Here is a 26,755-nt window from a genome sequence, read left to right on the forward strand (position 1 = left end):
TTTTTATCCCACACAATGGTAAAATCATATGCACAAATACTCTCTCACACACACACACACACACACACACACACACACACACACACACACACACACACACACACACACACACACACCCACACACACACACAGCGCTGGCACCATCCCATGCCCACAGTTAGTGGTGTCATGAAATAAATAGTATGTAAGAACGGAGCTGCCTGTCTGAACTTTTTCTCCTTACATAAAGTTCAGTTTCGTAACATTCTCAGTCGTGGCACTTGAAGGAAGCTCTCTAAGAATAGAGACGGATGGTGGCTCCATGTTTAAACTCTAACTAAACATGTGATGAAAAGAAAAATCCACAGTGACTCATGTAATTTGTCAATGGTAAAAAAAATATGTCTTCTTTTGATTGTGTAAGACTGTGCCTCCATTTCTGTTTTATTGTTATACTTTATTCATATTTAACTTCTCCAATATTGTGGTCATTGAGTGCAGCTCAGCAGAGAGAAAACATAAATGGATAACTTTAAACTAATTTTATATACATATCAACATATTTGCCACTAGATTTTTACACTGCTTTTGTGGTGGAAGAAGGCTCACTGTATCAGATGTGACAGGAGATACTGAGGCTCAAGAGCTCACTCTAGTGGAGTAAACCATTATAGTTGAACGTTATAGATTTAGACAGAAGAAAGAGACACAACACAAATGAATAAAACAACTTCACACATTTGAAAAAATATGTCACATGAAGAAAAAAAATGCTGAAAATTATTAAAACACAAGCAAATAAGAAACACATTCACCAATCTGACAGCCAATAAGGCCCCCCAAAAAAAAAAACAAATTCAGAGAAGATAAGATAAGCAAATACAGATTGGCTGCAAGTGGTACAAAATGTTAAAAAGTACCACATAGTACTTCCTCAAAGTTGGGGGACTTGGGAGATTACATTAAGATGGGTAAAATGTGAAGAATTCTAACTTTTAGTCCCTAATATTGGTAAAGCTTCAAAAACACTGAATCCCACAACATGCACTTCCTGACCGGACACATGCTGTTTACAGAAGTACAGCCAATGTATGTCTTATAATGATATAATAATTTCAATAATTTTAAATCCATTTATTAATCTATTAAAAATGAAGTCCTTTATCATTTAATTAACATAGAATAATGAAACTGAATTTTAATTACTTTTTCAGATTTTAAAATTCAAATCAGTTTATTTTTTAGACTTTCTATTCTTTTTATCTTTCCTCCATGAATCTGTTCTGCATAATAAAGTAAAGAGTAAAATCAGATGTGTGGGTTCTGAGCTGATGACAGAAATTTGACATCTGTAATAATAACCGACTAATAACTGAAGAACATTAGTGCCACACAGCAGGGTGGAAAGTATAACTACAAGTTGTTACGAGTAACTTTTGAAAAGTAGGCTCCTTGTACTTCAAGTAGAATCTGAAATAAGTGTCTGATGAAGTCCACATGGACGCTGTCAACACAATAAACTGGAGTTAAACTCTTATGACACATAAGTCCAGTTACATTTCTTTGAATGTGTTTGAACCAAATAGTCAATCGCTTGTTGAGACTAGATGGTCACTTCAATCTGCACTAGTTTGCTCACAGGTTTTTTTCTGTCCCTTAAGTTTCCAATGGTACATGTCATTATTATTACTTCACTAGTGATCAATTTAAAAATGGCATGCAAAATTTCTTCAAGCACAATGAATATGTGTCTTTCAAACAAAGACAAATGTTTTATTGTGTGTTTGTTTAGCACCACATTTACTCTCTCTTCAAAACCTATTATGTTACTATTGTGCTGCACAATTCAGAACAGCAATGTTTTGGTTCCCAGATTCTTGGGACTGTCCCTGATCTTTCCAATATGTGTATATATGTTTGTGTATATATATTACTTTTTTTTCCTTTTTTGATCATGTTTTGTATGTCTGACAGATACAAAGCTGAATAAATACAATGCTTAAAATGCCTTCATCGTTCCCACCTAATCTGTATGACAATAAGGCGGTGGATTTGACTTGACATCTTCTTTTGAAGCTCACAGGGCATGAAAACTAACTTCCTATGTGGGTGATGGATGCAGAAGTGTAATACTCTGAGGTTAAGATTAAAATGTGCAACTCAGAGATAACTGACCCATTTTGTGGGTGCTAGAATCTTTGCAGGAACAGAAAGATGTGGAGTCTTCAAGACCTGCTGTTCATCCTCTGCAGTAAGTTCTAATTAATCAATAAATGTTTATTTTTTTTTAAGCACTTAAGCATATACAGGTGCTAAGAGGTAAGTTATTTTATCTTTGTAATTCTCTATTATTGTCTATATACAGTTAACACATCCATATTTATGACTGCATGATTTGATTTTAGACCCTATTGATGCAGTCTTCTCTTTGCAGTTCCTCTGAGCGGTGTGACCGGTGCAGCTGATGTGATCCATGTGTCTGGATATGAGGGGAGAGAAGTTTATGTTTCCTGTCCCTATGATCAGGGATATAAGTCTAATACGAAGTACCTGTGCAGGAATGAGTGTGACAATGATGATGAAATTGTGATTAAGACTACAGAGGTGAAGAAGGGCAGATACTCCATCCATGATGACAAAAATAAACGCATCTTCACTGTGACCATCTCTGATCTTGATCAGACGGATGCTGGAAAATACTTGTGCATGGTGGATAGATTCGGCCGGGATCCCTCGACTGCTGAAGTACAACTGGATATAGCAGGTAAATAATAATTAAATAATTAATATTTACATATATACATACTGTAGTGATTATATTTACCATTAGGAGAGGAGGGAACTGAATAAAAAACATACTGAGATCAAAATAATCCCAGTTCATTTACTGCCTCATGTTGCAAATGATTCATTCAACTGTGACGAAGACTAGTTATAATAATAATATGAATTATTCATATCAAAATATGAATCATATGAGTGTGCAGATATGCCACACATCATAATCTTTACTTCTCTCATTTGATTTTAGGGAGTTTTTTTTTTTTTCATGCCTGAAATGCAACTGTCTTGGTGTTGGGGGGTGTTTTCCTTTACTGTGCAATAGAATATTATCTTGAAACAAATCTAAAATTTCGTAAACTAAATACTATTCCTGACATTAAAAACAAATGTCTTATAGTCCTTCCTCTTTTTTTTATTAACACTTACACTTCATACAGTGTACAGTATATTACATATAAGGCATGGAACGTCTAAAAGGGTTACATGAAAAAAAAAAAAAAAAAAATAGTTCAAAAATATTGGATAAAGGCAGATTTTTTATTAGATTCTTAAATAATTTTGCTTTGATGTCCTTCTGTTTGACAGAGTGGTGCTGTGTGAAATTAAGCGAACTGAGCGGCATTGTGGGACGTTCAGTAACTATGCAGTGTCCCTATCCACCACAACACAAGAATAACAGGAAGTTCCTCTGTAAGGGAGACCGTCACATCAGCTGTACAGACATGGTGACGAGTCAAAGCAGGTTCACGCTGCAAGATGACGTCTCTTCCAGCTCTTTCTTGGTGATGATCACAGAGCTGAAAGCAGGTGATGCTGGGACATACTGGTGTGGTTCAGACTCACAGTGGACTGCTGCTAACTACACCAAGATTCATCTGTCAGTAGGTAAGGTTATAAAAAGAGCAGCAGATATTTCAGCTGTGTGTGTAAGTTGTATATTACCTGGATGTATGCCCTTTCTCTGGTCTCCTTACACTATGGACTATTGAATAAGGGCAAAATAATTTTATTTTCTGTTGTAGACACATGGTTATTTTTTTTTAGTGAAGTAGAGATCTGTTGCTTATTTGAATCAAAAGTTATCTTGATGCATTTGGGATTTTTAAATGTCAACTTGACACATGTGTGTGTATGATATCCACATGATCTGTATGTGTATGTGTGGGAAGCTTGTCACTCATTTGACCATGAATGAAAAAAAGGAGCATGAAACAGCAACAGTCTCAAAAGTTAGTGCTACTTGGTGATAACCAATATGTAAGAAGTGTGTGTTTTCCACAGATGTTCACATGCTGGTCTACATTCTGCCTGCCACCCTGCTGGCTGTACTGGGGGTACTGACAGTGGCATTGGTCATGCTCTATAAATATAAATGTTACAAAGTGCAAGGTATGTTTTACACACAGCATGCGCACACACACACACACACACACACACACACACACACACACACACACACACACACACACACACACACACACACACTGTACTGTACACAACTGTAGTGTTATTTGTTTTTCTTCTGTGTTGATCCAGGAACTGAAGTCAGCATGAACAGTAACACAACAACCCCTGCTGAAGAAGTAGAAGTGCAGTATGTCGACCATGTAAGAGAAAAAAGTCTTTGAAGAGTTAGAGGCCTCTAGAGCAGGGGCCCTAAACTTAAATTGGCTTGGGGCTGGTATTGCCATCTTATAGGAGGGCCAGCTCAATGTTCAAGTGCAAGATTAAGACAAATGTGTCACATTACTGGAGGCTCTGAGTAAATTCTCATCATTGTAACTGTCTGCTCTTTCTTTCTTTTTTTCTTTAGATTTATGATAATCACGTCCTTGATAAAACGGGTGGAGACGACATGTAAAAAGACATCACTGCAGAAGATGTTTATCAAAGGAATCAAATACAACACAGCCAAAACTAATTAAGCAGTGCTCACGACTGTGGCCACACTTTGTATTTTTGGGTCACACACCCTTTAATAACTGCCTGCAATATATCCTGTGTGTAATCATGTACAACTGTGGCCATTTTATGACTATTTGTTCTATGATTATAAGATTGTCGATGTATGTGTGTAAACTCAAACACATTCATTGCTGTTCTCCATTTCTTTTTTTTACCTTTATACAATTATTGATTGCTTCTAGTTTTGGTTTAACAATTGATGTAACATACTCTTTGTTAGATGCTCTGGATAATTTTCACACCTATAGCAAAAGTGTGTACTGCATTTGTTGTACAGACTTCGCCATGTCTGCAGAAACTTTAATAAAAAGATTTGAGGAAAAAAGTGAACGAATAAAGAAAATTATTAGAACCATACGGAGCAGCAGTAAGTAAGCTGTGAAGCAACCCAGCAGTTCTGTGTCTGCATTATATAAAGGAGGAAAATGTCAGTGGCTGTCAGTATTTAATTATTTATTATATTCAAATACTATTTAACATGTTCCTTATTGCTGAGTTTTCTGGTTTCTCACTGATCCTCACAACACACCAAAGAGGCAAAACAATCCAAGCAAAAAAACAAGGCAAATTCCACACAATCGCTCTGAGCCACTGACGTCAGTATCCTGACAGCGTGGAGATTGGTGGGTATCGTTTACGGTGAGTCATGCACTTGTCTCTCTCGATGAACAGTGAGTGGGTTTTACAGTTTATGTCCTTCTCAAGGGTAATGCGTGACTCCTCCAGGTGGGACAGCGAGTCCCTGGCCTCACTCAGCTGCTGGTGCAGAGACGCCACAGTGGCATCGATCTGCCTCACCTCCCCTTCCAAACTACAGACACAAAAACGCAAACAAAATGAATAGAGAGGAAGGCAGTAGAGCCATATAGAGTAAGATGTACACGTGTGTGTGTGTGTGTGTGTGTGTGTGTGTGTGTACCTGAGCTGGGGTTGATCTCTGCAGAGCTCCATGTTGGGTCTGAGGGAGCGGAGGTAAAGTCTGGATTGAGCTACTCTCAGTGGAGCCTCTTTATTGTGGATGGCCTGCTGGAGAGCCACAATATTCTTCTCCTGGGCCCCAATCTGCTCCAAGATCTACACAGAACATCACACAGTAGATAATCAATCAATCAATCAATCAGCTACTCTGTAGTGGTGAAATGTAACTTAGTTTACTGTACTTCAGTATTGTAATTCTTGTACTTTACTTGAGAACTTTTCATGCTACTTTCTACCTCTACTACTACATATAAACAGAGTCTAAAATGTGATGCTTTGTTATAAATTAAAGTACTGTATTTATGTAACAATACACTCAACTCATATTTTAATTCATTCATTCATTCATATGATTTTCGAATTAAATTTTGAATGAAAAATATTCCTTTATTTGTCTGACCGAAATCTATAAAATAGAATTTCTCCTTCATTTTATTTATAAAATTAAAGAATCCTTTTTTATTTCTGAGGTATAAACTATGCAAAACAATGCATATTCCCTTTTTTGTTAAAATGAAACTGATTTGTGCTTTGATGCAGCCACTGACACAAGTGACATCAAGCAGAGTCAAAAGTAGTTATAGTGCCCTCTGCTGTTTGAAAAGAGTAACACGATTAATTATTAATTTCATCGATTTAAATCTTCACATATTTGTATCTCGCCATATATCTTTACATCCCTAACTGGATCTAACAAACAAGTAGAGCTGAAGGAATCAGTTATTTATTTGATTGACAGAAACTATTTTGAGAATAGTTTGTCACTTTTCATGTAAAACATTTTATAGTCCCAGCTTCTCAAATGAGGATTTACTGATTTTCCTTGTATTTATTTTAATTAGATAATTTAAGTTTTAATAGTTTTGAGGTTTGAACTATTAGACAAAACCACACATTGTGAAAAGTCACTATTTTCTGATATTTTACAAACCGAACAATCAATTGAATAGATCACTTGAGAACATAATCTGGAGCTGTCTTTCTAATCTTTAAAACAGTTCAAAATCAGCCCAACCAACTACAACAGTAAAATGCTGCTTATATATAATACAGTACATACATACAGTGTAACAGTCACAAGGGACTATTTTCTGGGTTGAGTATGTTTAATGACTTTAACATGTAAGAGAGTATTTTTACAGTGTAGTATTTGTACTTTTACTTAAGTAAAGGATCTGAATGCTTCCACCTCCACTGTCTGGTGGTCAGTCTGTCTGTCTACCTGTGCGAGCTTCAGCTCCAGCTGGGTCTTGGCCTCTACCAGCTCCACGCAGCGCTGGCTGAAGGCTCGGTCCGCACTGGCACACTGGACTCTCAGATCCTCGGTGGTGTCCTGCAGGACTCGCTCCACCAGCACTCTGACACACACAAACAAATTGAAATTTTAACTTCAATCACACAGAGATAAACCTGGTTCTGTGGCAGGTTAAACACACTGACCTGAGACTGCTGGTGGTCCGTTCCTCCTGCAGGGCCTTCAACAGGTTGTCCTGTGTAAACTGTGTCCATGATGTGGAGTTACACAACCTGCAGCAGACCACAGGACACATTACCTTAAAAATGTACACTTTTTATTATTTTCTAAACCTTGATTAATTTGATGTATTTCTAAGGTTTGGATACACAAACACACACACTCACTGGTCCTGCATGGTGGCTGAGCTGGGGTGTTGCTGCGTATCTGGGCTCATGTTACTGTATCTTCCACTGCGGTCATCAAAGTTGTAGGCCTGGTACTTATCAGACCAGTCCAGCTCTAACGTCTGCTTGGCCTCTCTGTTCATCCTAACAGACACAAACCAAAGTAAGAGCTTCAAGCTAAAGAGGACATTTTAAAAGTGGGTTTGCATGTTAGACAGTTTTACTCCCAGTAAACAGATTTTGACTTGACTCACTTGATCTGACTGACAACCTGAGCTGTAGTTCTCTTCAGAAGAGCCTGGATGCTCCTGATCAAGTCCACTTCCTACAAAACACACTTCTGGTTAGTGTGTGTTACAGTGAGCCCTCTTCTGGTGCTACTGATACACTAAATACAGGAGTAGACACTTGTTTCTAAGAATATTACTGTAAAAAAACAACAAAATTATCAGAGTATCGATGATATTATTTTGTAGTTTTCCATTCAAAACTTTCATTTATTATTATTTATTTACAATTATTATTATTTTCATTTTTTCAAACATATTTTCTCTATATTCTATATTGTGAAGTAGGCTAACTATTATTTAATGCAGCCTACTATTCTTTATTTTAACACTACCATTAAAGCCTACAGCCGATAGAAACTTTATTATAGCCTATATTATACAGGCTATCTTTATGGCTCACCTTTAACAGCTCCTCCTCCACAGAGTCCTTCACCAGGTCTGGTCCCAGTCTTCTGGCCCTGCAGCTCAGATTATCGGTGGAGATGGCGTACGGAGTCTCGGTGGCGTCCAGCGCCTTCTCCAGCCTCAGCTTCAGCGCCAGCAGTGCCTCCGTGTCGGCCCGCAGCTGGTCGATGTGCCGCTGCAGCTCAGACCTCCAGTAGTGGATCTCTTCTAGCCTCTCTCCCAGAAAACGCGTCCCGTCTGCCTGGGTCTTCAAAATGTCGGCCTCGGCGTCCTGGTGCAGAGTTTTGGACTCTCTCTGGATCCTGCGGGCAGCGTGGTAGTCGGTCCCGGCCTGCTGGAGGATGCTGTGGTAGTTGGAGAACCACTCAGCCGGGGTGTATTTAGCGGAGCGGTACCCCGCGGTGGCCGAGCCGGAGGACGGCTGCGGGACCTGTACGGGAGGCTCTCTCTCCAGGACCCCCTGAGCCACAGCTCTGCTGTCATAGTATGGCCTTGACACTAAAACCTCGGAACTCATTTTCTGACAATTAAATTACAAACAAAGCAGACTCTGGCCTATATTAAAAGTAACGTTAGCATCAGTGATGCACAGTTTTCGGTCCTGAACCAGACCAGGTTTGTTTGGTGTTGCCTGGTTACATGTTGGCAGGGGCAACTCCAGCAGTAACTTTGGCTCAGGTGACATATTATCAAATGAGCTGATGGAGACACAAGTGTGTGACAATTTCAGTCACTGAACAAACTTACACATATATCATTAATAATAAAATAAAACATCTGGGTGGAACTCAAATAAGACCTATAAAACATTTTCACCTCCATCCCAACTTGAATTTAGTACAGCATGCATGTCTGTGGCTGCTGCTGTCATCTTCATTAATCTTTTATTGTAGGCCCTTAGGAAAATGACCCACTCACGATTAAGGCTGCCACTACACCACCATTGAGGCCGCTTGGCATCCTGAAATCTAGATGATTAAATTGCAGCAGCAAATACATCAAAATAAGGTTTGGATGGGTCAAGACCTGTAGAGTGATGTTTTCAGTATTTGTACGTGAATGCAGATGCAGCTAGTAAAGCATTGTGATTGATATTGATTGTTTGAGTTTATCTAAATATCCTTCCAATCCTTTATATATCAGTCAGTCAAACACATATTAAAGGGAGCTCTGCACTGTGAGATGTAGGCCTTATCTCAATGGCAACCTAACCTCTAATATGTTATTGCTGTGTAATTTATTGTTTTCTCTCCGATTCTGTGACCTGACTAACTCCTACATCCTCTGCCTCACAAGGAACTGCACTGCAAAGCATCATGTAGGCAACAGGTTCTGGTGCACTTCTCAGCAGTAAAGGGTATAAAACCAGACATTTATGTTTTGAAAATATAAATGCATATTACCTCTGTGAATTATTATTCTTGTTTTATCATTTCTCCACCACACTGACAACAGATATCGTAAAGATTGCTATATATTTATTCTACAGTAACATTCATAAGTTAGAAATGTAGCGTCAATGCTTACTATAGTATAAGCGCTGGTTTCTCACAGTTTTCTTTATTTGTTCATTTTGCAAAAGGCACAAAACATTTTGATTAATAGACTGAAACATTTATCCAGAATGTCTCAAAAAGACGTCAAGTGATCGACTGCAAGCAATTCATAATTATTCTAAAGGTTCTAAAAAATATAAAAATAGCAACCTGTTTACCACAGTGGTGGACGTGTTGGTCAGCTGATTGCTGAGGCAGTACAGTATACGCTTATAACAAATGTGACCAGAACGTAAAGTTTGATCAATCATACACTGTTGACTTGTTATTGACTTAAAACTGATTGACCCATCCTAAGTCCCGCCCCTTAATGCTCTGTGCTCCAATAACAATTGAGCAAGCCTTGGTCAACTTCCTCCTTTCCTGTTCTTAGATACTACGTGCTAGGCTAATCTAGCAACATTGTTAGTTAGTTAGCTAATGTTAGTGAAACATTAGCTAACTAACTTACTGAGGACTGATGTAAAGTTAGCTAGCATTTTGCTAACATTAGCTAGTTAAGTTAAGACAATTATGTGGCTTTTATTTTTTAACCATCTTCAATTACAGGGTCAATTACAAATGGGACAGACCGCTGTCAGTGTACAGTTTCCTACATCACCTGCATTATTATTATCACGTTACAATGTGCTCTGTTTGTAGGAGTCCAGGTGGGAGTACATGTCATCTTCAAAGCCATAAATCTGAAAGAAAAGAAGGAATAAATGAATAAATACATATTACAGGACACTCGCCATGTCAACATTTATTGAGGAAATGCAATCATTTTGAGAGCATAATGTAAAACTATAACAGGCAGATTGAGTGTAATGAATATTGCAGGTAAGTCCACTTGTAGGTCTGTAAACTTTATTGTTCTTACATCAACAACAGCCGTCATCTCTTCAGCCTCAGTGGCCTTCCACATGTTTCTGTTCATGACGACTCCAACTCCTGCAATAATACACCTTTATCAGAAAGGACTGAATCATAGTTAGCTTAATGCATGTGTTTGTGTGTGTGTATGAGTATGTGGTGTGTGAAACATACCTTGTAATTTGCAATATTTATAAACCATGACAAGGCCAAACGCCAGACTCAGCAGGAGAGCCACAACTGCAAGGACAGTAAGAAGCAAACAGCTAGAGGGCGCTGCATCTGCAAAGAAAATGACTTATCAAAGTAGCCATAGGAACTGAATCTATAGGTTGTTGCAGTGGAGTCAGTGAAGAAGGAGCACTTAGACTAAATGCTAACAAATATGATTCACACACACACACACACACACACACACACACACACACACACACACACACACACACACACACACACACACACACACACAGACATATGTACCTTTGGTGGGTTTCTCAGAGATCTGTGTTGCTTGTGAAGTAGAGCTAACAGGTTCCACAGTGATGAGAGTGGTCACAACAGTGGTCTGCTTTGGTAAAGCTGTCAGAGAAAAAGATTATTAGGACAGTAAATCTTTATTTTTTATCCTTATTATCAACTAAGTAAAAATAAATAATTTATGTGTTTTCAACTAACAACAAAAACAGACATAAAAAGTTCTGAGTCTGTTTTACAATGTGCAGGTTTACAGAGAACTGTACTTTAACCCTGTTTTACAGACGACTCATTAGCATTTGTGAGCAGTAATGTTTCTTATGTATAAACCAACCCTCTGTGTGATATGAGGAGGGAGAGCTATGATGACTCACCTTTGACTTCCAGCTCAACAGCAGAGAAAACATCCAATCCAGTGTTTCCATGGACACCACAAAGGTACGGACCAGAATCCCTTTGGGTCAAACTTTTAATCGTCACTGTGAATTTCCTTGATGTTGTATCATCAGTCAGTGTGAACTGTCTGTTTCGTTTGTGGTCAGAGGTGATTAAAGCCTGCTGCAGACATGTGGAGGGCTGGTTTCCTCTGCAGATGTACTTTATGTTGGTCCGGTACTTAGACTCATACGGACAACTGAAGGACACTGAACCTGTCTCATAGCCTTGGACTTTAGTGGGTCGGTCACAGCAGGTGTCTGTCAGTAAAATAATCAACATCACAGATCGTCACAGGCACAGACACAGAATATATAAATATATAAGGTTATTACACAAATGTTTGTTCAGTTATAATCTCTGGGACATGATTTTGTTCATTTGAAATGTAAAAAGTGGTTAAGTACAATTTTTTTTTAAATTGAACTTTATTAGTTAGACTTTAGTTAAACATTCTGCTCTCAGTGTAAAGGGTTTTGAGTTGAGGGGTTTTGCAGAGAAATCCTGTGTTCTTCCTGCTGTGGCACTTAAAGGGAGCATCTTCCACACTTAACAACATTCAATGTAACTTTCACATTAGACAGCTGAGGGACATACACAGTAGGTTATACATATGGCCATTCAGAATTTTTATTTATCTATTGGTTTATTAATTGATTGATTAATTTATTCTAGTACCTGGCTCCACCTCCACTTGTACTTCAGCACTCGAGGGATCCACTCCTAGTCTGTTCATCATGCACCGGTATTTACCAGCATCCATATGATCAAGATCAGAGATGGTCACTGTGAAGATTTGTTTCTTTTTGTCATCAAGGATGGAGTATTTGCCCTTCTTCACTTCTGTAGTCTTAATCACAATTTCATCATCTTTGTCACACTCATTCTTGCACAGGTATTTCTCATGAAAGTCATATCCCTCTTGATAGGGACAGGACACTTTAAGTTCTCTTCCAGTGTATCCAGCTGCATAGATCACATCAGCTGCACTGGTCACACAATGCAGTGGAACTGTGGAACAGGAAATAGAAAGAAACGCCTTGAAACACATCTTAATTCAATATAATCCTCACTCCAGAACGATTGATTTAAATTACATTAATCTATTTTCACAGCATAAAGATGTACATTTAATACTCAGAGCACATTTAACCCAAGTAAAAAATAAAATCTTAGGGTACATCAATGCTATCAATGTGCTATAGCTGTGTAATGACGGTGCTTAGAATTAAGCATTCCTAAAACAGTATTTATGTTTTTTATTTTGAAACAAATATATATATATATATATATATATATATATATATATATATAATATGTTGATTTAATCTTAGGAACTTACTGCAGATGATGAGCAGCAGGTTTTGAAGGCTCCACATCTTCATGTTACTGCAAGGTAACTGAAAAATACAGTTGATGTAATTGAACAAAAAAGTTTTTACACTGGGAGAATGTGTGAACTGTGAACGATTAAACAGCATTGTGTTTAATGCTGAGAATATTGCACCTCACAATAAGTGTTAGCACACCATTCAAACATGGAAGTATCTAAATATAGATCAACCTGAACTTACTGTTTCACACTGTTTCCATGGTGGCCCCTGATCTTTTAAGGGCCAGTAAGAACAGGAGGAATAATACAAAAACAAACTGTAACATTGTTCGTATAGACAACTGATTATTATTTTAAGACAGACTTGAACAACTGTTAATGTATATAATAATATTAAATGTATCCTCACTCCCATGCACACAGTGGCTTTTTTTGGTAACACGTTACAATAAGGGACAACAAAGTTTGACTGCTGAATGCTGTTGTCTTTATTTGGATAGTCTGCAGAGTTTATAGAGTATTTGTAACATTTTACTTTTTATACATTTATTAGTTGAGATTTAACAAGTCAGCGTTTTCACAAATCAAGGTTTGGTTATGTTTATGTGACAAGTTGGGAATTGATACTCTTTAGACTTTTGTGGGGTGAAGGAAAGCTGAATGTTTATTAAATGTATTAAGAGTGTTTATTTTTCATTGTTATTTAATTCTAACGTGTTAAAATTCTAATATTTAAAGTATTTCCAATCTTAACCTGTGATCTACAGACTGGTCTCAGTCCTGCACTCTGAGATCGATTGCTTTAGTCTCCGCCCACATACCTGGAGAATTCGCGCTCTTCGCTCTTTTCTCACGCAAGAGACACACATCTAATATCTTTTGTGAATATTTCTCCCCTCTTTAGGTATGTTGTGTATGTGAAACTGAGTTGTTTTGTCTGTAGTAACTTGTTAACATGTTAAGAATATATACATAATGTTTCTGTTATTTTTTGGGTACATGTAGTCAAGTTTTGTTGTGTGTGTGTGTGTGTGTGTGTGTGTGTGTGCAGGTCCCAGCTTCGCCATTTTTGTGTTTCTGTAGTGTGTAAATTGTTGTATTTTTTTGTTACATTTCATACATATTGATTCGAGTAAAGCTTGCGCAAGAGACACACATCTAATATCTTTTGTGATTATTTCTCCCCTCTTTAGTTTGAGGGATAACATTTTGGAGGCACCGCTGGGATTGCTGCTCAGATGTCCAGTGTCCACAGCCTGTACGCTGAATTCTGCACCAGCTAAATCCCCAATCTACACCCAGGCAGGCTGCAGTGAGGAAAGTGTAGCTGTTCAAGGAGAACTGGAAGCTGGTGGTCGAGCAAACCTTACCTGAGGCCAGTTAGAGCTCATCAGGGACAGTAAGGACCCACCAGTTCAGAGTCAACTCCTGCACAGTTAAAGGCCCCTGCACTGTCAACATGTCAGCCCTGGAAGAACTGCAGGAAGAGGTAGTAGGAGTGTTGCAGACCCTAACTAGAGACAGTTTACTGGGAATCTGTGACTTTTTGAGCATATCAGGTGCACAAAGAGCTGATATTAAAGGAAAATCCTGCATTTCATTGGTGACTCACATTCTTAAGCACCTTGAAAGAGAGGAAGTGGCAGAGCTAGAAGACGATGGTGTGTCAGAGTTGTTGCCACTGAAAGACAAAATTGCAGAGATGTTCAAGGGTGGTGGTGATAGTGAGATGACACATGTTGAACACCACATTCGGAAGACAGAGACACAGAAAGAAATGGATGAACTGAGCATTGCAAGCCAACCACAACTATTGGGAAGGATGCAGACTACTACAGTCAATGCCCTTGATAATGACTCCCTGCACCAAGCCACCACAGGCTCTCCAGTAAGCATTCAATCCTTAGCCAGTGCTCAGCAGCAGACAAGTCCACACTGGCGTAAAGATTTCAAAGTTTCCGGAAAAATAGGCGAACCAGGCCAGAGAGATAAGCTGACATTTTCCAGTCTTGCTCATCAGATTGAGAATGGACTAAACAGGGGTTATCCCGAGATAGAGATTATGGATGTTGTAATCAGAGCTATCTCTCCAGGCTCGCAACTACGCAGCTGTTTGGAGGGAAAACCTCACCTGACTCTTCCCACACTGAGATGCATTCTGTGTTCCCACTTCCAAGAAAAGAGCGCCACAGAGCTTCACAAACAGCTAGCACCAGAAGCACAGCATAGGCGGTTTTAGTCTAAGGCAGAAAGTATTATTTGCATCCCAAGAGTCAGAATCAGGACTTAAGTATGACCCAGCTCTAGTCCAGCGCATGAGTTTACACACAGTGCTTACTGGTCTCCAGAATGACAGCATCAGGATAGACATGCAGCCCCTCCTGCTAGATACTGAAACCTCAGATGAGCTTTTGTTAGAGAGGCTAAACATTGCCTGTGCTAACGAGGCAGAGAGAAGAAACAAAAAGAAGTATAACACCCAACAGCTAGCTACAAGTGCAAGTTTAGTCCAGTCAGAAGATCCACCATCTACAAAGTGCTCTGTGAAAGAAGCTAATATAAGAGTGCCACCTGAATTGATGGCAGAGTTAGCAGAACTTAAGACAGGTGTTGCTTCTCTTAAGGGTCTCAGTGCAGAAATCGCCCAGATTAAAGAGACCCTATGGCAGCCTACATTTCAGCCCCAGCCCTATGCCCAGCCACTTTCCCAGCAGCAGTATTATAGCAGCCAGAGCTCGCCCCAAGCACCAGCTCCAACATGGCCCCAGTATGCCCCTAACCTGTACACCAACCACTCTGCTCATGTCCCAAGGAGGTGCTTTGTCTGCCAGCAGACCAGATCAGATGAAATTTGTACAAACTGCTACCGATGTGGGAGTGGAGAACATTTCCAAGCTGGATGTAAAATCAGAGGAGTCAGACCGTCAAAAGAGGCCCCTTTAAATGGCAGGGGGTTACCACTGAGGGACGAGTGTTAACCGTAGCCAGTAAAGCGTCCCAGAAATGTGCAAATTGTGGCAAGAAAGCCTCACCAAAGAAACTGAAGAAATGCTCACCCTGTAAAAAGACACTGTATTGTTGCAGAGCATGTCAAAAACAACATTGGACTGAACATTAAAGGAAATTTACTCACCTGATAACTGACAATGCTAATGGAAAATCTCCCTGCAAAGACAAAAGTGCACATTATTTGCCACTCTTAGCTCCAGTCGGCCAGCCGCACAAAGTCACTTCACTAGTGGGCAGACAGTACCTTGTTGAATGCTATCTAAATGGTCACCAACTCCAAATTTTATGGGACACAGGGTCCCAGGTGTCAATTATTGATGAAAAGTGGAAAGAGGAGGAGTTTAAGACTGAGTGACGTTTCAGAATTCCTGGACTCACCTAATGATCTGACATTGACTGCAGCAAATGGAACTGAAATGCCTTACCTGGGTTGGATTGAGACAACCTCAGAAATGGACCAAACAAAAGAACTACTCATTCCAGTGCTTGTGATGAAAGGCTGTCACCTGTCGCATCCCATCATCGGTTTTAATGTCATTGAGCACATCCTGGCAAATACTGATAAGACCAAACAGTACAGTGCTGTGAGAAAAGCTTTCCCAAGTCTCAAGAAAAAAAAAGTGAGAGCTTTTATATAGGCTGTTAGTGCAGAACAGGTAGATGAGTATGCAGTGAAAACAAAGAAAGAGATAGTTGCTGTACCAAAGCACAGTAGCGTTCAGATCGAGTGTCGTGTAGCTGCCCAGCCTTTTAAAGATGACATGACCAAGCTGTTTCAGCCAGATCTGAACCCCCAGTGGCCAGAGGGTCTTGAGTTCTATGATACACTAGTCAGAGTCAAGAAAGGTGCTTTCCCAGTCATCACAGTTGATGTTGCTAACCCAGCTGACCATGATATTGTTTTGCCAGGACGCACAATAATTGGTACAGTACAAACCATTATGACTGTGTTACCTGCCCAGATTTTTTAAAAAACTTCAACCTCAGCTACAGTGAACTACACCAGCATCCAGACCCTGTGTAATGCTAGTGAACAGTGGGATCCACCTGTAGATGTAAGTCACTTGAATGAAGAGCAGAAACAGGTAGTTAAACAGATGCTTAGAGAAGAGTGTCATTCCTTCTCAAGATCAGACAATGATATTGGCTGTATTGAAAGACTGCGAATGACCATCTCTCTTAAAGATCCAGAACCAGTCAAACACACATACCTGTCAGTACCTAAGCCACTGTACCAGGAAATGAAAGGTTACCTCCATGACCTAATAGCACAGGGCTGGGTCAGGAAGTCAAACTCGTCATATTCTTCACCTGTTGTGTCTGTGAGGAAAAAGGATGGCACCCTTCGCGTGTGTATCGATTACAGAGACCTGAACAGGAAGACTCATCCTGACCGCCAGCCCATCCCTCGGATCCAAGACATCATGGACAGCCTGGGTGGTAATTCCTGGTTCTCTCTCCTGGAGCAGGGGAAGGCTTACCACCAGGGATTTATTGCTGAAGAAAGCAGAACAATGACAGCTTTTGTTACCCCATGGGGACTTTATGAATGGATACGCATCCCTTTCGGCCTCATGAACGCCAATGCTGCTTTCCAACCTTATATGGAGGAATGTTTGGAAGGGCTCCGGGATGACGTCTGTATTCCTTATCTGGACGACACACTGGTTTTCAGCAAAAGTTTCGCGAAAAGTGTGGAAATGTCTCAGAGAGTATGGCATCAAACTCAAACCAAGTAAGTGTGCCCTCTTTAAACCTGAAGTCCGTTATTTGGGCAGAATAGTCTCTGCAGAGGGCAGCAGAGTCGACCCAGCCGATTTTGAAGCAGTTAGGGCCTTGAAAGACATCAGACCACAGAATGTGGGCCAGCTCAGAAAAATGCTTGGTCTACTTACCTACTACAGGCAGTATATTAAAGACTTCTCCAGAAAGGCCAGCTGCCTGTACGGCCTCCTGAAGGCAGATTCAAATGAGGTCCCTGAAAACACAAGAAAACCAAAAACAAAGAAAATGAGTCATGTTGTGCCCTCAAACAAGCCAATCAAATGGACTGACCAGCACCAACAGGCACTTGAACAGCTGATTGACTGTTTGCTCCATCCACCAGTGTTAGGGTTCCCTGATTTCACATCAAGGCTTGGGAGCAGTACTGTATCAGAAACAAGATGGCAAACTGAGAGTCATTGCCTATGGCTCCCGCTCGTTGACAGCAGCTGAGAAGAATTACCACTACCATGCAGGCAAGTTAGAGTTTCTTGCTTTAAAATGGGCAGTCACTGTCAAGTTTCGGGATTATTTATACTATGCTCTGACCTTCACTGTGTATAGTGATAATAACCCACTCACCTATACCCTGTCTACTGCAAAGGTGAACGCAACCACTTCCAGGTGGGTTGCAGAATTGGCTGATTTTCACTTTACAATAAAGTACAGACCAGGGAAAGAGAACAGTGATGCAGATGCTTTGTCAAGGATGCCGCTTGATGCAGAGTCACTAATGAGAGAATGTTCTCAAGAATTGCCACCTGACACTATCGCTGCCACAATCCAAGCAGTTGAGGTTCAAGAAACAACCCTGCCGTTTTCAGCAGTATGTATGTCAGTCTCTGCCGAAAGTGAGGTAACCACTGCATCAGTCAGTCCCATACCAAAAGATGAGCTAAAAGAAGCACAAAGATCTGACCCATGCATCCATCCCGTGCTAGAGAGCAAACTGTCAGGCTCCAAACCGCTAGCTAGAGAGCTAAGGAGATTCAGCCCAAAGACAAAATGCCTGTTCAGAGAATGGGAAAAGCTGACAATAGACAGTGATGGTATTATGTACAGGAAAACCAAAGCCCATAAACAGTTGGTCCTGCCAGAACAGTACAAAGGAAAAGTGCTGGAGGAGCTGCACAATAACATGGGACACCAAGGTGCTGACCGCACAGTATCTCTAGTACGTGAACGCTTCTTCTGGCCCTATATGCAGACTGACATTGAGCACTATGTTACTAAAGCTTGCACCTGTCTCAAGCAGAAAAAGCCATGCCATGAAGTGAGAGCTCCCTTGACAAACATTGTGACAACACAGCCATTTGAATTAGTATGTATTGACTTTCTCCATCTCAACCGCTGCAAAGGGGGATACGAGTACATCCTTGTCATTGTGGACCATTTCACCTGTTTTGTTCAAGCGTATGCCACCACATCAAGTCAGGAAAAATTGCTGCAAACCTCATCTTCAATGACTTTGCTCTCAAGTTTGGGTTTCCCTCCCGCATTCACCATGACCAAGGGAGAGAGTTTGAAAATCAGTTGTTCACTCACTTAAAGAAACTCAGTGGCATGGCTGGGTCCAGAACAACACCGTATCACCCGATGGGAAATGGTCAAGTGGAACGTATGAACAGAACATTGTTGCAAATGCTCAAAACACTGACTGAAACACAGAAATCGAACTGGAAAGAGTCCCTGAACAAACTTGTGTATGCCTATAACTGTACCCGTTGTGAAGTGACAGGTTACTCACCCTTCTATCTTCTGTTCGGGAGATCACCTAGGCTTCCTGTTGATATGCTGTTTGGACTGTACACAGAGTCAAGTTCCAGTCAGCCAGACTATGAGGTATGGTATGAGAAACGAGGTATGGAGGAAGCATACGCCATTGCAAATGAGAATGCTCAGAAAGCTGCTGAAAGGAGTAAAAGGTATTATGATACTAAAGTAAGGAGTTCAGTGCTACAGCCAGGTGAGCGGGTCCTGATAAAAAACCAAGGGGAGGACCAGGTAAACTCCGCGACTACTGGGAAAACACAGTCCACACAGTAGTAAGACAGATGGGATCTGATCTGCCGATTTATGAAGTAAGACCAGAAAAGGGTAATGGACGTTCCAGGGTCCTGCACAGAAACCTGCTCATGTCCTGTGACCACTTACCATATGAGACACAACCAGAAGTAACTAAAAATGACAAAAGTAAACAGAAAAGACGGCATGAGTCTGTGTCACAGCCTGCAGAGTCTGATGAAGACAGTGGAGATGAATATGACTTCCATTATGAGCCAATTCAGGTCTGCACACCGCCAGCAGTAACTAATGAGAGACAGTCTGGACATGAGCCTGAACCAGTGATACAACCAGTTGTAGTAGCAGTCCCTATTGCCATCCCAGCACAGCCTCTCATTGGTGATCAGTCGGAGGAGCTCATCACACTTGAAAACCTGCCTGAGGATGAGGAGATGAACTTACCTGGTGAGAATCCGTCTGATTCTCCAGATGCCTCTCCTGCATCAAGTTTTGCTGAACCTGAGGAACCGACCTATCAGCTACCACAGAGAGAGAGACACCCGCCACGACACATCACCTACGATCAGCTGGGTATCCTGTCCTGTCATAGCATCCAGTCACAGCCGCAGTTGTTACCTGTCTATCCTGCACCAGGACTGGTCCCATGGTGGCCTCCCTTGCAGCCATACTACTTTCAGCCACCCTGTATATATGGACCCCAGCAAACCTGAGTTTACAGAGGTGACATGCTGGACTAGAACCATGAACTACTTATGGACTGTTTCATGGACTATTTTCATGGACTGTTTGCAGACCGCACAGATCATTGAAACTGATGGACTGTTGATTAATATGTGCAGAGACTCTTTTGGACTGTCAACAGATTTGGACTGTTAATATGGATTGTTGAGGTATTTAGACTGACCTGACATATTTGAACTGTGACCTAAGTATTACCTCACAGAAGAGGATTTCCAGTGTCAAGTTCTCATTGTTTGATTGATTTAATGTCGAGACGACATTTATTTTGTAGGGGAGAGTGTGACAAGTTGGGAATTGATACTCTTTAGACTTTTGTGGGGTGAAAGAAAGCTGAATGTTTATTAAATTTAGTGTTTATTTTTCATTGTTATTTAATTCTAACGTGTTAAAATTCTAATATTCAAAGTATTTCCAATCTTAACCTATGATCTACAGACTGCTCTCAGTCCTGCACTCTGAGATCGATTGCTTTAGTCTCCGCCCACATACCTGGAGAATTCGCGGTCTTCGCTCTTTTCTCATTCGAGTAAAGCTTGCGCAAGAGACACACATCTAATATCTTTTGTGATTATTTCTCCCCTCTTTAGGTATGTTGTGTATGTGAAACTGAGTTGTTTTGTCTGTAGTAACTTGTTGACATGTTAAGAATATATACATAATGTTTCTGTTATTTTTTGGGTAGATGTAGTCAAGTTTTGTTGTGTGTGTGTGTGTGTGTGTGTGTGTGTGTGTGTGTGTGTGTGAACGGGCAGGCTAGTTTAACCGGCGTTGTGTGTGTGTGTGTGTGTGTGTGTGTGTGTGTGTGTGTGTGTGTGCGTGTGCTTGTCCCAGCTTCGCCATTTTTGTGTTTCTGTATCTTTCTGTAGTGTGTAAATTGTTGTATTTTTTTGTTACATTTCATACATATTGATTCGAGTAAAGCTCGCGCAAGAGACACACATCTAATATCTTTTGTGATTATTTCTTAGGAACCTAAAACATCTTGGTTAGGGTATGATCATGACTCTTTAGATATACTCTTAAAATCTGTTAAACATCTACAGACAAAGAAAAAGTTATAATCACTCCATAAACTGTAGGCGGACTGTCCAAATAAAGTGTTACTGAAAAGGATGCTGAGATAACTGTTGGTATTATTTGGCACTATACAAATCTGGATAGATTTAGAGGTAAAAACTATGTTAGCAATGTTATTTCTGATTAATTTATGAAAACTAAACAAACATTTTTGGAGACATTACGCAGTGTGTAGGTGAAAGAGAAAAGAGTGAGCAAATTCCCCAATAAACTTTCATATAAGAATCTCTGCTTTCATTCTTCCCTGTTCACTTCACTCAGTTGCCTCAAAAGCCTATGAGCTGCTGCAGAAAGCATGATGGGGCCTGACTTCACATTATTGTCTGATCACATATAGCGTCGGTGGAAAAACTTTGTTAAAAGAGGAGGAAGTGTTCAAAGTTCAAAAAAAGGTAATCTGCTCAGATCTAACGTGTTAACCACATTCACATGCAGCTGTGTGAACTGAATAGTTGGCGTGTGAGTCAATATGAGATGTACTACAAGGAGGTAAAGCAATGGATGTGTAACGTTCAGAGTCACATATTCTGGCTACAGTAGCTTTAGAAACCCAGACATCTTGTCAACTGAATGTGAATGTCTTTTTGAGACATTGCTTTTTCATGTTTTTACTCTTTACTTGACTTGCTGCTTTAATACATTACTTTTTAAGGAACGTTAATTTGCATTCAATATTTAACTACATTTTGGTATGTTTGTTATGTTTTTTATGTATTTTCTGGCAGACATTTTCACTTTTCATTGCAAGAAAAGGCCTACTGTAGCATCAGTGATGGCTCTGCTTCATTCAAGTGTCTCAGTAAGCCAGACCAAGCCGCCATTCACACTATCAGTGATTGGACACTGAAATCTGAGTTCTCCATCACACTAACTAACACTGCACAAGATTGCTACATACGTACAGTCTTCTACACACTCAAATACCTCATGTTTACTATAAACAATACCTGCATACAACCCTTTGTGGAATGCAGAAATGAGTGCAGTTGTGTTGCTTAAATGCTCATTGCAAGGGAACACAAGGTGAGGCAAGTTTGTTTATATGGCAGTTTATTTATTGAAAGCATACTCATTTGCTTTATATCAAAATGCACACAAATTTACAGATGACTACGATAACCGAAGTACAAGACGGACCAAAAACAAGAAACCATTCACCCTGTGACAGACATAGACAAACCTCTCACACACACACACACACACACACACACACACACACACACACACACACGCACACACACACACACACAGTGTGACAACTATAGCCTAAAAAAACATGGACACCTCTGATCTCAACTAAAAGAGGCCTCAGCAGATCTCCATCTTATCCTGGAACAATGAAGCACTGATTTCTTAATTTTCTCTCTGAAAATTCACTTTTTCCAAATATACAGGTATACTACCCAGTGTCATTTCGGGTACTTGGCTAAAGCAGAACATTTAAAGACAGGTGCTTAAATGATAATATCTTGTGCTATACCAAAACTACAGACCACGAGTAATTGGTAAGAAGGCCACAGCGTAACAACTATGAAGAGAAATAAACCTAGAAACTAGTGACAAATATAGACACGGGAAGCATTTCAAATGTAAATGTTATTAGATTAATAAACTTTCAATTAGAAATAGAATATGTGCGTATGCACACAATACATCTCATGGAAAATCACAAAGAAAGTCTGTACAAAGAAGTCCACCCTGTTTTTAATCAGACAGTAACAATTATGGTGGCACATTATTTCTGTTGGTCAGCTGTTAATTGACACAATACAAACAGGATATCTTGAGGATCATAATTTGGAGACAAATCAGATCCAGAATGCAAAGTTTGACCAAGTGTATGCAACCTGTAAAATCATTGTTGGCTTTGTTGGCTCTGTGTTTTGTTGCATATTTCATCGTAGATGTCTTGCATCTCTGAGAGGCAGTGATACTCAGACTCTTGTTGGTCTTGTTTTACCATCATGGTGCTTCTTGAAGACATGCTGCTTTGAGCGCTGTGTGAGTTGTTGATTTTTACTCAGCTACAAAAATAAACAAAATCAGTGCAGTTACATAGACGTCACAGCATATAAGAGGTTTCAGTTACCTCCCACATCTGTCAAAATGCACTGAATAACTAACTGTTGATATTCCTGGTCTCTAGAGAATGAAAATGAATGTTTTTGATGTTCTGTAATGTTTAAATCTAAACCCCAATAACAGCAAAATCATGAGTATTTTGTTTGTTCTGTTCTACACATTTGTATGGTGGTGTGTAATGAACACTGCAGCCTCTCTGAGCCATTAACAACACTTTAGATTTTAAGTTTTATTTGCTCACCTCAGCTAAACCCAACACTTCTCCTTCTTCAGCAGTCGTCCACATTGAACTGTTAATGTTGACTCCAGCTCCTGCAAAACAGTGGGGGTTGAAAAGTGTCCTGAGATAGCGTATGTTATGATTTAGCCTTACACAAATAAAACTGAATTGAATTGAAATTGAATATACTGTACACCTGTGTAAAACATACCTTGCACTTTGCAGCATTTGCTTTTATAAACCAGAACAAGGACAAATGTCACAATGAGCAGTACAGCCAGAAGTGAAGGGACAATGACAACAACAAAGGTTTTGGGTGCTGCATCTGAGGAAAATGAACAAACACAATAAACCATTCCTGATGAACAAAAATCAGCACCACACTACTTTGTTCAAGTGAAAGTACCTGCACAGAGCTTTTATTCCTGGTATTTTTTTCCTTTACTTTGGTTGTGTCATTGTTTGCTATTTCATGGCTATTAATGGTTTTATTTATAATTTCATAGCCTAGAACTATGAGCACAATGAAATCAATCACACACACACACACACACACACACACACACACACACACACACACACACACACACACACACACACACACACACACACACAGACAGACATATGTACCTTTGGTGGGTTTCTCAGAGATCTGTGTTGTTTGTGAAGTAGGGCTAACAGGTTCCACAGTGGTAAGACGGATCACAACAGTGGTCTTCTTTGGTAAAGCTGTCAGAGAAAAAGATTCTTAGGACAGTAAATCTTCACTCTTATTATTCCTTATTGTCAACTAAGTTAAAATAAATGATTTATGTATTTTCAACTAACAACAACAACAGACATAAAAAGTTCTGAGTCTGTTTTACAATGTGCAGGTTTACAGAGAACCGTACTCTAACCCTGTTTTACAGACGACTCATTAGCATTTGTGAGCAGTAATGTTTCTTATGTATAAACCAACCCTCTGTGTTATATGAGGAGGGAGAGCTATGATGACTCACCTTTGACTTCCAGCTCAACAGCAGAGAAAACATCCAACCCAGTGTTTCCATGGACACCACAAAGGTACGGACCAGAATCCCTTTGGGTCAAACTCTTAATCACCACTGTGAATTTCCTTGATGTTGTATCATCAGTCAGTGTGAACTGTCTGTTTGGTTTGTGGTCAGAGGTGATTAAAGCCTGCTGCAGACATGTGGAGGACTGGTTTCCTCTGCAGATGTACTTTATGTTGGTCCGGTACTTAGACTCATACGGACAACTGAAGGACACTGAACCTGTCTCATAGCCTTGGACTTTGTTGGGTCGGTCACAGCAGGTGTCTGTCAGTAAAATAATCAACATCACAGATCGTCACAGGCACAGACACAGAATATATAAATATATAACGTTATTACACAAATGTTTGTTCAGTTGTAATCTCTGGGACATGATTTTGTTCATTTGAAATGCAAAAAGTGGTTAAGTACAATTTTTTAAAAATTTAACTTTATTAGTTAGACTTTAGTTAAACATTCTACTCTCAGTGTAAAGGGTTTTGAGTTGAGGGGTTTTGCAGAGAAATCCTGTGTTCTTCCTGCTGTGGCACTTAAAGGGAGCATCTTCCACACTTAACAACATTCAATGTAACTTTCACATTAGACAGCTGAGGGACATACACAGTAGGTTATACATATCAGAATTTTTATTTATCTATTGGTTTATTAATTGATTGATTAATTTATTCTAGTACCTGGCACCACCTCCACATGTACTTCAGCACTCGAGGGATCCACTCCTACTTTGGTCATCATGCATCGGTATTTACCAGCATCCGTATGATCAAGATCAGAGATGGTCACTGTGAAGATTTGTTTCTTTTTGTCATCAAGGATGGAGTATTTGCCCTTCTTCACTTCTGTAGTTTTAATCACAATTTCATCATCATTGTCACACTCATTCCTGCACAGGTATTTCTCTTGAAAGTCATATCCCTCTTGATAGGGACAGGACACTTTAAGTTCTCTTCCAGTGTATCCAGCTGCATTGATCACATCAGCTGCACTGGTCACACAATGCAGTGGAACTGTAAAACAGGAAATAGAAAGAAACGCCTTGAAATACATCTTAATTCAATATAATCATCACTCCAGAATGATTGATTTAAATGACATTAATCAATTTTCACAGCATAAAGATGTACATTTAATACTCAGAGCACATTTGTGTCAATATGTATACTTTCTTTTAAATCTTAGGGTATATTAACTTGCTGCAGATGATGAGCAGCAGGTTTTGAAGGCTCCACATCTTCATGTTACTGCAAGGTAGCCGAAAAAATACAGTTGATGTAATCGAACAAAAAAGTTTTTACACTGGGAGAATGTGTGAACTGTGAACACATACACAGCATTGTGTTTAATGCTGAGAATATTGCACCTCAAAATAAGTGTTAGCACACCATTCAAATATGGAAATATCTAAATATAGATCAACCTGAACTTACTGTTTCATATAGGAATCTCTGCTTTCATTCTTCCCTGTTCACTTCACTCAGTTGCCTGAACAGCCTATGAGCTGCTCCACAAAGAATGATGGGGCCTGACTTCACATTATTGTCTTCTCACATGTAGCATCTGTGGGAAAACTTTGTTAAAAGAGGAGGTAGTTTCCAAAGTTCATAAAAAGGTAATATGAAAGTGATAAGTCAGATCTAACGTGTTAACCACATTCACATGCAGCTGTGTGAACTGAATAGTTGGCGTGTGAGTCAATATGAGATGTACTACAAGGAGGTAAAGCAATGGATGTGTAACGTTCAGAGTCACATATTCTGGCTACAGTAGCTTTAGAAACCCAGACATCTTGTCAACTGAATGTGAATGTCTTTTTGAGACATTGCTTTTGCATGTTTTTACTTTTTACTTGACTCGCTGCTTTAATACATTACTTTTTAAGGAACGTTAATTTGCATTCAATATTTAACTACATTTTGGTATGTTTATTTTGTTTTTTATGTACTTTCTGGCAGACATTTTCACTTTTCATTGCAATAAAAGGCCTACTGTAGCATCAGTGATGGCTCTGCTTCATTCAAGTGTCTCAGTAAGCCAGACCAAGCCGCCATTCACACTATCAGTGATTGGACCCTAAAATCTGAGTT

At 39.7% G+C, this 26,755-nt stretch overlaps 3 protein-coding genes across 5 annotated transcripts; 1 reads left to right on the top strand and 2 right to left on the bottom strand.

The window, feature by feature from the left end:
- Positions 1-2,078: 2,078 nt before the first annotated feature.
- On the top strand, positions 2,079-5,017 carry LOC127354618 (CMRF35-like molecule 5). The gene is made up of 6 exons (XM_051384634.1): positions 2,079-2,230; positions 2,414-2,743; positions 3,349-3,648; positions 4,045-4,152; positions 4,300-4,370; positions 4,577-5,017. Exons 1-6 carry the CDS (start codon positions 2,194-2,196, stop codon positions 4,622-4,624), a joined length of 894 nt encoding a protein of 297 aa, XP_051240594.1. The 5' UTR covers positions 2,079-2,193; the 3' UTR covers positions 4,625-5,017.
- A 147-nt stretch (positions 5,018-5,164) lies between these two features.
- On the bottom strand, positions 5,165-8,652 carry tekt4 (tektin 4). Its single transcript, XM_051384630.1, has 7 exons — positions 8,038-8,652; positions 7,602-7,672; positions 7,348-7,491; positions 7,147-7,233; positions 6,929-7,064; positions 5,648-5,802; positions 5,165-5,539 (listed from the first exon to the last, which is right to left on the bottom strand). Exons 1-7 carry the CDS (start codon positions 8,557-8,559, stop codon positions 5,326-5,328), a joined length of 1,329 nt encoding a protein of 442 aa, XP_051240590.1. The 5' UTR covers positions 8,560-8,652; the 3' UTR covers positions 5,165-5,325.
- A 296-nt stretch (positions 8,653-8,948) lies between these two features.
- On the bottom strand, positions 8,949-26,230 carry LOC127354617 (CMRF35-like molecule 8). Of its 3 annotated transcripts, XM_051384632.1 has the most exons (8): positions 26,099-26,230; positions 25,346-25,912; positions 24,785-24,935; positions 11,302-11,471; positions 10,934-11,032; positions 10,628-10,735; positions 10,461-10,531; positions 8,949-10,281 (listed from the first exon to the last, which is right to left on the bottom strand). In XM_051384632.1, exons 2-8 carry the CDS (start codon positions 25,716-25,718, stop codon positions 10,219-10,221), a joined length of 1,035 nt encoding a protein of 344 aa, XP_051240592.1. In that variant the 5' UTR covers positions 25,719-25,912; positions 26,099-26,230; the 3' UTR covers positions 8,949-10,218. The 3 variants fall into 3 exon arrangements, with proteins under 3 accessions (XP_051240592.1, XP_051240593.1, XP_051240591.1); XM_051384633.1 differs by lacking the exons at positions 8,949-10,281; positions 10,461-10,531; positions 10,628-10,735; positions 10,934-11,032; positions 11,302-11,471 and adding exons at positions 22,370-23,335; positions 23,635-23,705; positions 23,825-23,938; positions 24,244-24,342 and having other exon boundaries at positions 24,615-24,935; positions 25,346-25,678; XM_051384631.1 differs by lacking the exons at positions 8,949-10,281; positions 10,461-10,531; positions 10,628-10,735; positions 10,934-11,032; positions 11,302-11,471 and adding exons at positions 22,370-23,335; positions 23,635-23,705; positions 23,825-23,938; positions 24,244-24,342 and having other exon boundaries at positions 24,615-24,935; positions 26,099-26,215.
- Positions 26,231-26,755: the final 525 nt, after the last annotated feature.

The sequence above is a fragment of the Dicentrarchus labrax genome, unplaced genomic scaffold, assembly GCF_905237075.1.
Source record: "Dicentrarchus labrax unplaced genomic scaffold, dlabrax2021, whole genome shotgun sequence".
NCBI classification, from domain to species: Eukaryota; Metazoa; Chordata; class Actinopteri; family Moronidae; genus Dicentrarchus; species Dicentrarchus labrax.

Bases quoted from the DNA above. Each gene is read 5' to 3' on its own strand.
- LOC127354618 (XM_051384634.1), top strand. From the start codon at position 2,194: ATGTGGAGTCTTCAAGACCTGCTGTTCATCCTCTGCA. The intron at 3,649-4,044 runs GTAAGGTTATAA...TGTTTTCCACAG, and splicing joins CAAGATTCATCTGTCAGTAG to ATGTTCACATGCTGGTCTAC. The intron at 4,153-4,299 runs GTATGTTTTACA...GTGTTGATCCAG, and splicing joins TAAATGTTACAAAGTGCAAG to GAACTGAAGTCAGCATGAAC.
- tekt4 (XM_051384630.1), bottom strand. From the start codon at position 8,559: ATGAGTTCCGAGGTTTTAGTGTCAAGGCCATACTATGACAGCAGAGCT. The intron at 7,673-8,037 runs GTGAGCCATAAA...TGTGTTTTGTAG, and splicing joins TGGAGGAGGAGCTGTTAAAG to GAAGTGGACTTGATCAGGAG. The intron at 5,540-5,647 runs GTACACACACAC...TTGTGTCTGTAG, and splicing joins AGAGATCAACCCCAGCTCAG to TTTGGAAGGGGAGGTGAGGC.
- LOC127354617 (XM_051384631.1), bottom strand. From the start codon at position 25,718: ATGTATTTCAAGGCGTTTCTTTCTATTTCCTGTTTTACAGTTCCACTG. The intron at 24,343-24,614 runs GTGAGTCATCAT...TTTCTCTGACAG, and splicing joins TGTTGAGCTGGAAGTCAAAG to CTTTACCAAAGAAGACCACT. The intron at 23,336-23,634 runs GTGAGCAAATAA...TTATTTTTGTAG, and splicing joins AAGTGTTGGGTTTAGCTGAG to CTGAGTAAAAATCAACAACT.